Raw genomic sequence first — 14,628 nt, 5'->3', positions numbered from 1 at the left:
AGCCGCCTAGGTCAAGATTGAATACTTGACTTGCACATAAAGTTACACTTGCACACATGCCTACTTAACCTGCACATACATATATACCAGTACTAAGCACTTGTACATATACATGCATAGGCTACTCTCATGCTTATAGATGCACACATAATACTCACATAACATTTATATACCCTCACACATTCTCTCATTATGCATACATATGTGTATGTATAGTAGCCGTGCATGCGTATGCATGTAAATGCAGGAGAGTATGCTTGTATCTGCAATGTGCAAGTCAAGTATACATGCATGTGCAAGTCAAGTAGGCCTATTTAATTTTTGCCTAGGCGGCTTCTCATAAGTTTAAAGCTTTCTGAACAACGTAATATCCGAGTCTAGACTGGTTACTTAAAGGCAGCACGAGAACACGTGTAGGAGCCTTCTGGAAACGACTCTCCTTTCGAGAGCAGCCCGAGCAGTGCGGACTTCCTACCAGCGGTACTTTTTGCTTTTACCTCGCTGTTTGAGCTGCTTCACCATGACTGCCGTGAAAGCTCTGAACCCAAAAGCAGAAGTGGCCAGGGCCCAGGCTGCACTGGCGGTTAACATCAGTGCTGCCCGGGGGCTTCAGGATGTGCTGAAAAGTAACCTGGGACCGAAGGGGACCATGAAAATGTGAGTGCCACCGGAGCCCTTTGTGCAGCATGCGTGCTAAGCTAACTTTGCCAGTAGCTAACGTTAGCTGCAATTCACCGGTAGACTGCGCATGTAACGCTAGCGCTAAAAGTTAGTCAGTCTGCCGATACCTGATTATGAATTTATGTTTACATGGGAACGCATCTCCAGTGTCCAAAGTATTCGCTAAACCACAATTTCACGGAGTAACGTTTAAGGCCTCCACTAGCTACACGGATAACGGATTTTCCCGGCGCACGTTGCCCTGCCCAGTCATCGTCATTCGTCACGATCCGTTTTGACAACCACCAAGCTTACATTAGCATGTTAGCATCAGCCGGTTGTCTGATTACGCTAAAGCTCGTCAGGACCAATCTCGGTTAGGACTCAGCACAAATGTGCGCGTTAACGTAGCGTTATCAATAATTACAGTTAGTTGAATTACTGAGCGGATGGAGCACTGCATTTAACTCCGTGAACAGACTCTGGAAATGTATAACGTTAATGGCTGACAGAAAACTTAACTTCTTGACTAGCTAAATGTTATCCAAGATTATAGTACGTCGCTGTGGGTTGTAGCGAACCAGCTTTTGCTTTGGTCAGTAACCATTAACCCTTCCCTGCTCGTTTGGATCCGCAGGCTGGTGTCTGGTGCAGGAGACATAAAGCTGACCAAAGATGGCAACGTCTTGTTACACGAGATGGTAGGAAGTGCTGAGCTGTTACATTACACTTATTCTGTCCAAATGTCTTGTCCTTTATTGTGCTAACCTTCTTCATTGTTGAAGTGACCACACCCCTACTTTATGTGGGTGCCATTTGAGCCGGTGTAAATATATTTGGCACAGTCCATATAAAAATAATAAACTGTGAGATGTATGATTAAACTTGTTTACTTATAAGACACTGAAAACACGACATTGCCAATCTTGGACTGTGTATAAAGTAAGCAAAGTGGTTGTTTGCTGTTTGTGTTTTGGACACCAGTTATTTGATGAATTGTTTTTTGTTAAGTGAAGAGTTTATGTAGAAGATGTTTATTTGTCAGAGTAAAGTACGTTATCACAAGTATGATTTTTCTACTTAATTGGGGCACAAAACCTCTGATACATTATAGGATATATTGATGAAAGAAAAGTTATATTGATGAAAGGTTATTGGCACTAAATCTTAACACCCGCAGTCCTGAAATGTCTTACATAATTAACATGCTTGCATTTGAAATGCATTATTACTTTTGCCATAGATTTTCAAGTGCTGCTAATGTAGAGCTGGGCGATAGGGAGAAAATCAAATATCACAATATTTTTGACCAAATACATTGATGTCAATATTGCAGCGATATCGTAGGGTCGACTATTGGTGCTTTCACAAAATATTAACACGATGAGAGTTTTGCTAAATAATCACCAATAAAGCGGATACAATGACTAAGTGGGTAAAGGCACATAATAAAACCCTTCAAAACCAGGAAAAGACAACACTTGTGTCATATTACGATATCCAAAATTTAAGACAATATCTAGCCTCATATTGCCCAGCCCTATGTTAATGTACAGTAGCCCTCCCTGGACTCTTGAATATCTGCAACAGTAAACAATCTATGCTTTACATTTGAAGATGTCACCTTGGTGTGTGTGTGTGTGTGTGTGTGTGTGTGTGTGTGTGTGTGTGTGTGTGTGTGAGTGAGTGAAGTTATCTTTAGTTTCAGCCCTGTTGCCCTTTTATAAACTGTAGGGGATTTGCATGATGACTTGCTTTTTATGTTGTACCGTGCAGCAAATTCAGCACCCGACAGCATCACTCATTGCAAAGGTTGCCACGGCGCAGGATGACATCACGGGAGACGGAACCACCTCAAATGTCCTCATCATCGGTGAACTGCTGAAGCAGGCTGACCTCTATGTGTCAGAGGTAAAAAAGAAAAGAAAAAGCCTTGTCATTTAACAGCTCTACAGTCACTGGCCTGTCTGGTAATTTACCCAGAATGTACACCATGTTGTTTTTGTTTTTTTTACCTAAACTAGAATGGGAATCTCTTTTAGAATGCATGTCAATATTCAGCATTTGGAATTGAATATATATTCCTTCCATAACTCCTTTTAATTTGGTGCGGCAGGGTCTTCATCCAAGAATCGTTGCGGAGGGCTTTGAGGCGGCGAAAGAGAAAGCCTTGGCTGTTCTGGAGGAGTTGAAGGTGACCCGGGAAATGGACAGAGAGACCCTCATCAACGTAGCACGCACCTCCCTCAGGACCAAGGTCTATGCAGAGCTGGCAGACCTGCTCACTGAGGTGAGCTAAAAGGGAATGGAGCTCAGCGTACGCAGAGCTGAGGGTCAGCATTTGACCCTACAGCACACAACAAAACTTGCCATTGTCATTTTGAAGCAACATCAATTAAATATGACGTAGCACAGCTGCATCAGCTGTCCATTGTTTTGTCATACGCTGTATTTTATGTCTGTCAGATGAGCAGAACAGTGCTCATGACAATTTACTTTAAATTCACAACGTGACATGTGACAAGAATGTACGGCTGTCATACATCATTTTTTGTATTTAACGCACTATTAGTGATGCATGAATGGGTTTGCTTTATCCGAATCTGCGTGTAGGCTTAAAGTCATCCACCCACCTGAATGAATTATTTTCTCCAATTTAGAGACCCGTGGGGACATTTCACTGCCCCCCTAGCAGACCCTATAGGCTACTTAGATTTTTAAATTACGTATGGTATCGATGTACAAGTGTTTTCTTTAACAATTTACTTTAATTATTAGAGAGGCTGCTGTTAGTAATTCTAAATGTTTCCATGCAAGCAGTAATGTCACTGCAGCTAATATCGTGGGACATTTAAGCAGCAAAACTAAACACTGTAGTCATAAACTTGACAGAGGAAATGGAAGTAAACCTCTTTTCTTTTCTTGGTCAGTCAGATATTACCTATAGCTACCTATAGATCATTTTTGTCGTAATTTTTTTTTAAAGGTGAATGTGATGTTTTTCTGCAGGCTGTAGTAGATGCTGTGCTGGCCATCAATAAACCCAATGAGCCCATCGATCTGTTCATGGTGGAAATCATGGAGATGAAGCACAAGACCGACTGCGATACACAGTAAGTTTAAATAAAAACTGAAGACTCGGAACAAGAGGCAACTTGTCCCTTTACTGCAGGGGTGTATAAGGGTCCCAGACATCTAAAAGTTGTTGCTTTTTTTTCTTTTTCTTTCTCAGGCTGATCAGAGGTTTGGTGTTGGACCACGGTGCCCGCCACCCAGACATGAAGAAGAGGGTGGAGGATGCCTATGTGCTGACCTGCAACATCTCTTTGGAGTATGAAAAGACAGAGGTCAACTCTGGCTTCTTCTACAAGAGTGCCGAGGAGAGAGAGAAGCTTGTGTCTGCAGAAAGGAAGTTCATTGAGGATCGTGTGCAGAAGATCATCAACTTTAAGAACAAAGTCTGTCCCAATGGGGAGAAGGGCTTTGTCGTCATTAACCAGAAGGTATGCTTGAAGAGGACTCTTACTATTGGTATTTTAACTGCAGGGCACTTGCACTGTAGTTCCTTGTCTCTACTGGGAGCAGCTCGTACACTAGCTCATTTACAGCATGACATTTTAAAATGTGCTTTAAAACGCAACCGATATGAACCTAAAAAATATCAGTTGATACATTTTGTCACATGAAAAATCGTAAACGGTACAATTTTAGTGAAATGTAATTCCATCAGCTACTTGAATCGTACAGGATGATAAAAGTGTAACCAGTCGTGTAAAACAGTGAGTCATTACAGGATATGAGCACACAATCTGATTATGTTGGAAGATGTTTTTTAAATTAGTACAAATCTGTTCAGCGTCGTCTTTGGTGTTTTTTGCCCCCAATGTCTTCTTCCAGGCAGCGCGGCAATGGTTATGTTTAGGGTTAAGGTTAGGGTTAGCTGCCTGGAAGGCACCGTTGGAGGCAAAAAACACGATAGAGCGTTCAGCGTTCCCTGAAGAATTTAGATAGATGGTAGATGTTTACAGTCAGTTGTCACACCTACATAATGTGTAGATGATAGGGCTGCACGATATGACCTAAAATCACAATTAATTGCACATTTTACCTCCCTAACGATAAATGAACAATAATTAATCACGTTCTAAATCATCTTTTCTGAAGCCAAACTGTTTCCAGACGACGGACACTGTGGGTTTTTTGGGCACAAGTTGCTCAGTTGACCTTGGACTCGGTGTTTGAGTTATCTTCCATTATGCTTTCCATGCAGCTGACTGGTCCGTGCCAAGTCACGTGACTACACACACGGTAGAATGTTTTTAAGGAGAAAGTAGTCCTATCAACAGGAATAAATTATCGTCATGGGAAAAATACGTCTAACAGCTTCAGAATTTCTCTGTCGATACTTTTTCGATTAATCGTCCAGCCTTAGTAGATGATGCTGATGATGCTTGAAGTCCCATCAATGAGCCGAGGTCATCTTATCACGTTCTTACCATCTCCAACAGAAAACACTGTTCACCAACTGCTCCAAACAGCTCTATTGTAGTCCAGCCTTTACTTCCGTGACAAACGTGCGTCACTTTGTAACACACGTTACAATGCTCGCCTAGCTGCTAGCATGGCACGCCCTCATACTCTGCTTCTGACTGGCTAGGAGTCCTTACCTAGCTACTGCGCATGTGCTACACCCAACAAAGATGGAATAGAAGTGAGATGTCTCACTCTGTAGCTCAAACTGAGAGCTCAACACACAGGGTGAAAAGAGGAGCTGCAGCAATGTGCAGTACAACAAAAATATGGTGTTTTTTGAAAATTAAACCATGTAAACCTATTCTGATATAACCTCTAAATACAATTATTAACCTGAAAATTAGCGTGTATATATATATATATAATATGAGCACTTATAGTGAAAGCCAGATCAATCCTATTAATTGCACAGAGAACACCCAAGGATGCTAATGTAGCTCTCCCTGGTCTCTTTTATCTGTGCCACAGTAAATCTGATCTGTACCTCTGCATTAGGAGAGTCCCTTCCTCCCCTACATGTATTCAGCGGATCAGAACAAACTTAATATTGCTGAAATGGGCATAAAATACACCGTGAATTATTTCTTGAATGGATGTTGATAAATGGAAGTTTCACATTTTCTCTGTGTTGTGTAGGGTATTGACCCATTCTCCCTGGATGCTCTTGCCAAGGAAGGCATCGTAGCCCTGCGCAGGGCAAAGAGGAGGAATATGGAAAGGTAAGAAAGTAACATATTTTCCCTGTTACAAATATATAAGTGGCCTTTTCTGTACAATGGAAATGTTCTAGTTGCTCTGTTTCTTGGGACAAGAACCAGAGTGTAAAATGTACTGCCTTCTTTACAAGAAGGGAAGAGAACAAAAGTTAGGCAAAAACTGTTCAAGATGTAATATCTAGTGTAAAAAAAAAAAAAAAACGTATTAAAATAAAAACCTCTCCCAACACCAGCTTATAAGAAACTAAGAGGTCCATAAGGTATCTGGTGGTATGCTGTTTTACTGGCATTTCTATGTACCATCTTGAGACCTACTGATTGTACCAACAGCAATTTCTCATTACTGTCATTATCGAGACTGTTTTTAGGGAGCACCATGAACACACTACAGCGTTCCTGCTTTTTTAACAGTCGTACTTTGCTTAGCCACAAGGGTGTGCCCTTCAGCACAAATGTGGGACCAGAGTGCATTGTGCTTTATTATGGTCAGTATAGTCCATATCCTTGACGTTACACCTCCGGGATTGCACCGGTGCCGCAGGAAATTCCGCTGGATGCATGTATTTTCAGTTTCCTTCCGCTTTCTTTGTGTTAGAATGTTAAATTCGGTGGATTTATGAGGACTATTGTTGACTGCTCCTCAGATCTCTGCATGGTAAATTGAGACGGCTAACTAGACTATCTGTCCAATCTGAGTTTTCTCTCGCACTATTTTGCTGCCCGTGACAATTCTGATTGGTTTAAAGAAATGCCATTAAAGCAGAGCACGTTTTCCTCCCATCCCCGAATGCTGTGTGGAGTAGCCAGACCCTCCTTCAGTGCGCTTTGGAGGAGGGTCTGGCAAAGCGAGACTATGGTCAGTACAACGTTTTATTATCAGAGAGATGCTAAAATGTGTCAGAGTATGGCAAGTTATTTGCTTTTACTATATTGAGATGTGACATCTACCCTTCTAGGCCCATTTGCAATGTTCTGTGTGAAAATCATATAGTACGTGTTCATATACGCGTTGTTTTCACGGATAAGGATCACCCTGCTTCCCAGCATTGCGTGCTAGTGGGCTCGCCACCAGTTTCTCTTCATTGACCACTGACAAGCAAAGAACAACAAGAACAGTCTCCAACCTACTACAACCGCGATGGCTGCAGCTAATTGGACGAACGCATCACGTGGGGCTGGCTACTCCTGAATTTCAAAACGGACCATAATGGCACCTTGTTCAGAATACGGTCTCGTATTTTACGAAAATATTTGACCGAAATGCGTTTCTGAAAACATTTAAGCGAAAAATAGGCCATGCAGTTGCTGAATCTGTCTTCATTTCAACTTAATACAAATGAGGAGCGGGCGACCCGACGCTACCAGAATGCACGACTGCTCCCATAGAAATAAATGGGAAGCAGGGAAATTATGCTGACAATTGACACACCTTAAGTTTAAATTAAATGGTTTCAGTCTCTCGATTTAAAATGTATTTAAACTACCATTTTGCACTGATGTTTAGCAAACAAAGATGCAGTACCTGCCGGGTACAGGGACACCTGAACAGACAACGCTTGCTGTCCACAGCTGCATGAGGTTTTTCCATCATAAATCAGATCAAAGAACTGAGTTATACATAGTGTGTTGTTTCCTCTGCAGGCTCACCCTCGCTTGCGGTGGCATTGCCATGAATTCAATTGATGACCTCACACCTGACTGCTTGGGATACGCTGGGTTGGTTTATGAACACACACTGGTGAGTGTTTATCTGGGTTTTTCTTGGTGTATTCTTATATTTCTTCTGGTTGTATTTTTTTTTTTTTTTTTTTTTCTGGTCTCAAGGTGTTGAGGCAGAGTTGTTAATCACTCCCAATCCTGTTTGCAGGGAGAGGAGAAGTACACTTTCATTGAGAAGTGTGGAAACCCTCGCTCAGTTACCCTGCTGGTGAAGGGACCCAACAAACACACCCTCACACAGATCAAAGATGCCGTAAGGGATGGTTTGCGGGCAGTCAAGAACGCCATAGAAGATGGTAAGACACTAAGGAACCTAACATTTTACCATGTGTTTGTGCCATTTGACTTTGTTTTATTAGTTTTATGTTTATGTATAGTTTTATGGAAATATGATTTATTGCAGCAATTCAGTTACAAGTCCTGTTTTGTTTTGCCACCAGGGTGCTGTTGAAAATGTTGTGTTCAATGTTCCTAATTTAAATCAAATTCAAGATTGGCAATAGAACCGTCAGTTTATGTTCTTTTCTTATTTTGTGCATAACAGTTTGTATTGGTCTTATTTGCACAGCGAACACCCAAGGATGCCAACATGGCTCTCCCTGGCCTCTCATGTCTGTGCTACAGTGACTCTGATCTTTTCCTCTGCATTAGGAGTGTTTCAGTCTCTCCCACATGTATTAGCTGATCAGAACAAACTCCGTTTTTTAAACCAGTGATTCATTTTGTTTTAAACACATTGTTCTGGCCTTATTGACCCGAGACAATTATACTTGTTTTCTTAGTATCTTCTTTTCCTCTTCGGCTCTTCAGGTTGTGTCGTGTCCGGCGGAGGTGCGATTGAGGTGGCTTTGGCAGATAGTCTGGTGAAACACAAGCCCAATGTGAAAGGCAGAGCCCAGCTGGGAGTTCAAGCATTTGCAGATGCTCTCCTAATCATCCCCAAGGTGAAGGATTTTTACTTCTCCACAGGCTTTCAGCGTTTCTTTTTATGTGGTATAGAAATCTCTTGCTTCTGCATTATGCTACTGGCAGTATCTCTGGTCCTTCTTCCAATGTTACATTAAACAGGAAAAATGGTAAAACAGCTTTGTCTGTTAGCATTCATACTGTATCAGCTTCTGTTGATTTTTAATGATGCATCTCCCTTTTTTATAGGTTTTGGCCCAAAACTCTGGCTATGACCCACAGGAGACCCTGCTGAAGCTGCAGATGGAGTACAAAGAGTCTGGTCAGCTAGTTGGAGTGGACCTCAGCACAGGTCAGGACCACAGCACACTGTTAAAAGAATTGCAAGATCTCCACAATACATCACAATGCTTTTTTTAAAAGCAGCAATCGGCAACATAAGACTATTAACCTGATGAAGTTTGAAGTGCTTTTATTTTCAAGTTAAACTGTGTAATAAAGTGCAGAGAATTTGAGCCTTTTTAATACATTGAGCATCAAATAAATGCTCAGTTATACATGTGTCAAACAGCAATACATTGGTGAAAGGATGAACTATGAGAACAGTTTCTGATTAAAGTGTTCATAGTAAAGGATCCACCTTTGTCTTCGTATCAAACTCCAAGACTGCACATTTGTATTTTGAGTCTCGCTGTTATGGTTATTTTTACAATTATTTTTTGCTCGTTGAATCAGTGTATTTTTTTTTTAGCCCCCAAATACCTGGTTGGATCATAATGCACTTCTATCGCCAGCTTGTTTTTTAAATTAAAATCCTGTTGTTCTTCAGGGGAGCCCATGGTGGCAGGAGAAGCAGGCGTTTGGGATAATTACAGCGTAAAGAAACAGCTTCTCCATTCATGGTGAGATTACACATTTCTGTACAAGACCATTGAATATTTGAAATTCTCCGTATGCATTAACTCCCATCAATCTCTTATGTGGCTCTTTATTCCTTTACAGCACGGTTATCGCCAGCAACATCTTGTTGGTGGATGAGATCATGCGAGCTGGAATGTCTTCTCTCAAAGGTTAAAGGTCAACTGAAGAAGCTGCAGCTGTTATCATACTCACAGGAATAGTTGTTTACCTGACGGTTCAGTCAAGGTGTTCTGGCTCTAGGAACTCCAAAGCACCCCAGTCTGATGGACGGCCGGCTGTCCACCCCACGGCGTCCATCGCAGCGTCTGTCAGAAACCTTTTGTTATGCTTTTCGTGGGTTTTTTTTCATGGATTTGTCAACGCCTCCCTCTGATTGGTTTATTTATGAGATTTTGTTAAAAGCACTGACCTCTGCCACTCAGTTATGTTTCTACCCATTAAAGACTTTCTTGGCTCTTGAAAGATGTTGTTGTTTGTCTTGAAGAGTAATTGGATTAAGAGAAACTGGACCTACCTATTAAAACAAACACAACCAGTGTAGAATTTAACTTCAATATATTTACATAAATACTATTTTTTGGTACTTGAACCGAACCTTGTTTCAGTTTTTTGCTACTTCTGCTTGACTACATTTCTAAATGTGTACTTTTAACTCCACTAAAATAAAAGCTGTATTTACTTTAAAGAGATTTTGCACAGAAATTAAAAGCTTATAAAATATGCACCGTTAGAGCTTAAACTGCCCTACAAAGTTGGCTAAACTTAGCTTCATCTGCACCAGTTAAAGTGCTTCTCCCACATGAATGCTTCAGAAGTTAAAACAACAAAAACCTTATCTACTCCTACTTGGTAAAAGGCATATTTCTTTAACATAACTTCAACTATTTAAACTCATGAACTGTAAAATATATTTTCAGTAAGTCTATGCATGTTTAATTTGCATAAGCTTCTAAAATAAAAAATACTGGATGGCAATTTAGAATAAATATTAAATATATAAATAAGATTTGTATACATTTTTATTATTTGTTTTTATTGACTTAAATTTAGTCAAAGCATCAATTTAAACATTACACTTTGGAGTAGTTTATCTTCAAGGCTTTGACATATAACAATTTACTATATATATAATATATATATATATATAATATATATATAATATATATATATATATATATATATATATATATATATATTTTATATATATATATATATATATATATATATATATATTTTATATATATATATATATATATATATATATTTTATATATATATAATATATATATATATATATATATATATAATATATATATATATAATTTTATTACATTTTTTTTTTCATATGTGCAACTTTATACGATATCGTTCATCCAGGGGATAAAGAGGAGTAAAACATTTAAAAAAGTGGGAAAAAATACCTAAAAAGAAATGAACGCTTGTGTGTTGAAGCGGAACCTTTTGTTTTACACGGAACCTGTTTATCGTTGAACCCATTTCTGTTGCGACGGTAAAGTATGTCCGACAGAGAAATGAAACCATTTAATCGAAGTTTTGCTGCTAGTTAACTCTTAAACGTGTATTTGTATACAGCGCTACATATATGTGCTTAATGTCGAGTTAATGTCAAAAATGAACTTTAAAATAGCGTTCTTGATATCCGCGGTGTTTTTACTGGCAGTGGCGGGTAAGAAATCTCCTTTTCATTTTCTGAAAATACCGACACATAAATGATATTACATTGAATTAACATGATCGAGATTTTATCCCGACACACAGAAGCAGATGAGATGCTGAGTATACCAGGAGGAACGATGATAATGGGAACCAGTGCAGCTGATGGGAGAGATGGAGAGGGCCCCACCAAGGAGGTTGAACTGCAGCCTTTTGAAATAGACAAATACCCTGTCACAAATGGCGATTTCAGGTAATCAACCTTGAAAACCTGATATCAGGGTGATTTTGATAATGATTTAAAAAATAATATAACAAAGCCACTGACTTGGCCTTTATTCATCACAGAGACTTTGTGAGAGCGCAGAAGTACAAAACTGAAGCTGAGACGTTTGGTTGGAGTTTTGTGTTTCAAGATTTTGTGTCAGAAGAGCTGAAGAGCAAAGTCACACAGAGAATTGAGGTAGGCCTACCTACAAATAGTAAGATGTAATGCTGTTCCATGTTTGACATGTAATTAATATATTTAGGCTTTGAGCTGTTGGTCTGACAAAAAAAAAAATAGTAATACGACTTTCACCGTTGGCGTTTTCACTATTTTTTGACATTTTATAGTCTAAACAGTGAATTAATTATTCAGAGGATAAATAGATCAGTCGATAAAAAACAAAGTAATTAGAAACATTACAAGAAACATTTGGCTGTTTGCTGCACATACTGTACACTATTGCAATACACTTTATTACCATTTTACCATTACTGTATTTGTAAGGTTTTCTTGTGAATAGCTTTGGACTCTTATCTTTCCCATCCAGTCTGCTCCTTGGTGGTTGCCTATAGAACGGGTGTTTTGGAGACAGGTGAGGTCATGAGTTTTACCTTGAATTCCTATCTTTTTTTTTTTTATTTGTATTCGTATATTTCCCAGCATGCCTTCATTGCCTGCCTTTCACTCCTTTCACCCTCTACTGTTCAGCCTGCAGGACCTGGTTCAGGCATTCGGGAGCGCCTGAGCTTCCCGGTGGTTCAGGTGAGCTGGAATGACGCTCAGGCCTTCTGCCGGGGGAAGGGCAAGAGACTGCCTACTGAGGAGGAGTGGGAGTGGGCTGCACGAGGGGGGCTGCAAGGTACACAGTTTATACACTGAAAGCATAGAATAAATACTGTATGTGTCACCGATGGAGTGTTGTATTTACTTGACAGTTTGTTCGTATCTACTCTTGACTAATATCATTGTTTGCTGTCCTCTTCACTCTTTCCTGCCTCTTGTGATCAAGGTCGGACTTATCCGTGGGGAAACAAGTTCCAGGCCAACAGAACCAACCTGTGGCAGGTCAGCCTACAACAATAATGCATGTTGCAGTAGCATAAGCACATGCTATTGTCATCAATGGATGCTTTGACTCTGGATTTACTGATACAGACACTGATGTGATAGTTTTCCAGTAATTTCTGCGGATTATGATACCACTTTTCTTAGACTTAATATACACATTTGGGTGCCAAAGTGATTAAACTTTATCAGACCTACCTATCCAAAGGTTATTATGTGCTGCTGTTTTTTAATCGACTATGATGACTTGACTTAATAATTTCTATTAATTGAGATAGCTACTTCTTGAAAAATGCAGCGGTAAAAATGACATATTTGGTGCAGTTTTACACTTTAAATCAGTGAATACCAGCAGATATTGTAGACATATGAAACAAATGAGACATGAAAAAACATGTTCACGTGAAAGCGCGTGAAAACACATGCCTCGTAATAACTTCATTTTCTGTATGTTTTAGGGATCGTTTCCAGATGAAGACACTGCAGAGGATGGTTACCATGGCGTATCTCCTGTCACAGCATTTCCTCCTCAGAACAGTTATGGTAACTGTCCCTTAATTAAATAAAAAATAATGAAATGATATATGATTAGAAGTGATACATGGTAACAAAGATATCTTTAGTTTAAAGCAATAGAGAGAAATAAATGTTACAAAACTGTTTAAACCAAAAAGAGTCCAGGCCTTATAATATTATAAAGGTTTACTCTGGCTGTGTGTTTCTTAATACTATCAGAGCGATTCTTCCTGCAGGACTGTATGACATGATGGGAAACACATGGGAATGGACATCCACACCCTTCCCAGCAGCACAACCAATGTTTGTGTTGCGTGGTGGCTCCTGGATTGACACAGTGGATGGTTCAGCCAATCATAAGGCACGAATTACGACCAGGTGAGTTATTAAAAAAAACAACTAAAAAAACACTGCATTTTTAGACTCTGTGTCCACAGAGCAACTGTACGGCAGTCCCGAGTGATTGGGGGTTATGATTCTGTGTCCCGCAGGATGGGCAACACTCCTGACTCTGCCTCTGATAACCTGGGATTCAGGTGTGCTGCCAGCGATGGACAGAAACAAGGGAAGACAAAAGACAAAACTGAACTGTAGCAACAAACGGGAAGTTAAAATAATAATGATCTTTTGAACCAAACAAAGAACAAGAAAAAAAGCAAAGGACCAATTAAGTATCAATGACTAACAATGATTTTTAATGAATAATGATGATGACAGAAAGATGTGAGGGTAGAAACAAACTGTATTTCTCCTATGGAGAACATAGATTTTTTTTTTCTTAAATTGAAGAATAGGAACAAACATACTAATAACTAACATTCATGAAATAAATAATTTTGCAAAGAAAAAAAGTCCTTTGTAACTGTTTTTCCATAACGTAGTTATTCACCAAAACAATAAGAATACAATGCCGATAATTTACGGGCATGACTGAAGAGACTTCTTGTCTCATCCACTAATTTCACTGAATGGAAGAAATAGGACAGTCTTTGACTGTCATTGGCAGTTCCTTCTACATGCTGGGATCTGTCTTTTGTTGAGCATTTTGATGTGACTGGAGAGTAAATCGGTCTGTCGGTTTAGTCACAGCCTCCTATAATGCCGTCTTTGTCTTTTTGTTTCTTTCTCATCCCTAATGTCCAGCTGAGACTGACTCATTCTGTTAAACACCATAAACGAGAAGTTTTTATCTAAACTCCAGTTATATTTAACTATCAAGTAATTATATATATATATATACCCAAGATAAACTTGAGTACTTTTGAGTTGACCACACAATCCAGAGATAATATGCATGTGGAGTGAAACATGTTTTTAGTGACATTGACAAATGTTCACAAAAGGCAAAATCAAAGCTGGCACTTTTGTTCTTGTAACATACAGAATGTGGACAGTGTTGCAATTTTTAAATGGACAAACATGTAACATGTAGTTTTTCCACACAAAAAAGCAAATTATATAAAACTACTTGAAATTGGACTTCTTCATTTTTTAAAATTTTCCCTAAATGCAGCCTCTTATATTAGTCACATGATGTGAAACTGTTGCTTAATACATCAGTAGTTCACAAGGATTTACATGCATCTGGATGCTTGCAGACCCTTCAATACTGAAAACTTCACACCAAGATTTGTATTGAAGCCATAGATTA

General features: G+C 39.3%; 2 protein-coding genes and 1 non-coding gene across 3 annotated transcripts; all 3 read left to right on the top strand.

Annotated features, from left to right (window-relative positions):
- Nucleotides 1-394: 394 nt before the first annotated feature.
- cct6a (chaperonin containing TCP1, subunit 6A (zeta 1)) lies at nucleotides 395-9,917 on the top strand. The gene is made up of 13 exons (XM_031280943.2): nucleotides 395-657; nucleotides 1,298-1,361; nucleotides 2,437-2,571; nucleotides 2,777-2,950; nucleotides 3,670-3,773; nucleotides 3,893-4,163; nucleotides 5,830-5,912; nucleotides 7,551-7,647; nucleotides 7,777-7,924; nucleotides 8,439-8,572; nucleotides 8,784-8,886; nucleotides 9,364-9,436; nucleotides 9,537-9,917. Exons 1-13 carry the CDS (start codon nucleotides 521-523, stop codon nucleotides 9,607-9,609), a joined length of 1,596 nt encoding a protein of 531 aa, XP_031136803.1. The 5' UTR covers nucleotides 395-520; the 3' UTR covers nucleotides 9,610-9,917.
- On the top strand, nucleotides 5,598-5,734 carry LOC116037144. The gene has a single exon (XR_004101799.1). It is a non-coding gene; the product is annotated as a small nucleolar RNA SNORA22 (small nucleolar RNA).
- A 991-nt stretch (nucleotides 9,918-10,908) lies between the features above and the next one.
- sumf2 (sulfatase modifying factor 2) lies at nucleotides 10,909-14,456 on the top strand. The gene is made up of 9 exons (XM_031280945.2): nucleotides 10,909-11,141; nucleotides 11,234-11,381; nucleotides 11,477-11,591; nucleotides 11,944-11,988; nucleotides 12,105-12,255; nucleotides 12,406-12,461; nucleotides 12,920-13,004; nucleotides 13,214-13,355; nucleotides 13,469-14,456. Exons 1-9 carry the CDS (start codon nucleotides 11,078-11,080, stop codon nucleotides 13,569-13,571), a joined length of 909 nt encoding a protein of 302 aa, XP_031136805.1. The 5' UTR covers nucleotides 10,909-11,077; the 3' UTR covers nucleotides 13,572-14,456.
- The last annotated feature ends 172 nt before the right edge of the window (nucleotides 14,457-14,628 follow it).

This window comes from Sander lucioperca, chromosome 13 (assembly GCF_008315115.2).
Source record: "Sander lucioperca isolate FBNREF2018 chromosome 13, SLUC_FBN_1.2, whole genome shotgun sequence".
Lineage (NCBI taxonomy): Eukaryota > Metazoa > Chordata > Actinopteri > Perciformes > Percidae > Sander > Sander lucioperca.
This window is presented reverse-complemented; position numbering and strand designations above follow the sequence as displayed.

Excerpts from the sequence above, each read along its gene's own strand:
- sumf2 (XM_031280945.2), top strand. The coding sequence starts at position 11,078 with ATGTCAAAAATGAACTTTAAAATAGCGTTCTTGATATCCGCGGTGTTT. Across the intron at positions 12,462-12,919 it reads ACAGAACCAACCTGTGGCAG|GGATCGTTTCCAGATGAAGA; the intron begins GTCAGCCTACAA and ends TGTATGTTTTAG. Across the intron at positions 13,356-13,468 it reads AAGGCACGAATTACGACCAG|GATGGGCAACACTCCTGACT; the intron begins GTGAGTTATTAA and ends TGTGTCCCGCAG.
- cct6a (XM_031280943.2), top strand. The coding sequence starts at position 521 with ATGACTGCCGTGAAAGCTCTGAACCCAAAAGCAGAAGTGGCCAGGGCC. Across the intron at positions 3,774-3,892 it reads AAGACCGACTGCGATACACA|GCTGATCAGAGGTTTGGTGT; the intron begins GTAAGTTTAAAT and ends TTTCTTTCTCAG. Across the intron at positions 8,887-9,363 it reads TGGAGTGGACCTCAGCACAG|GGGAGCCCATGGTGGCAGGA; the intron begins GTCAGGACCACA and ends GTTGTTCTTCAG.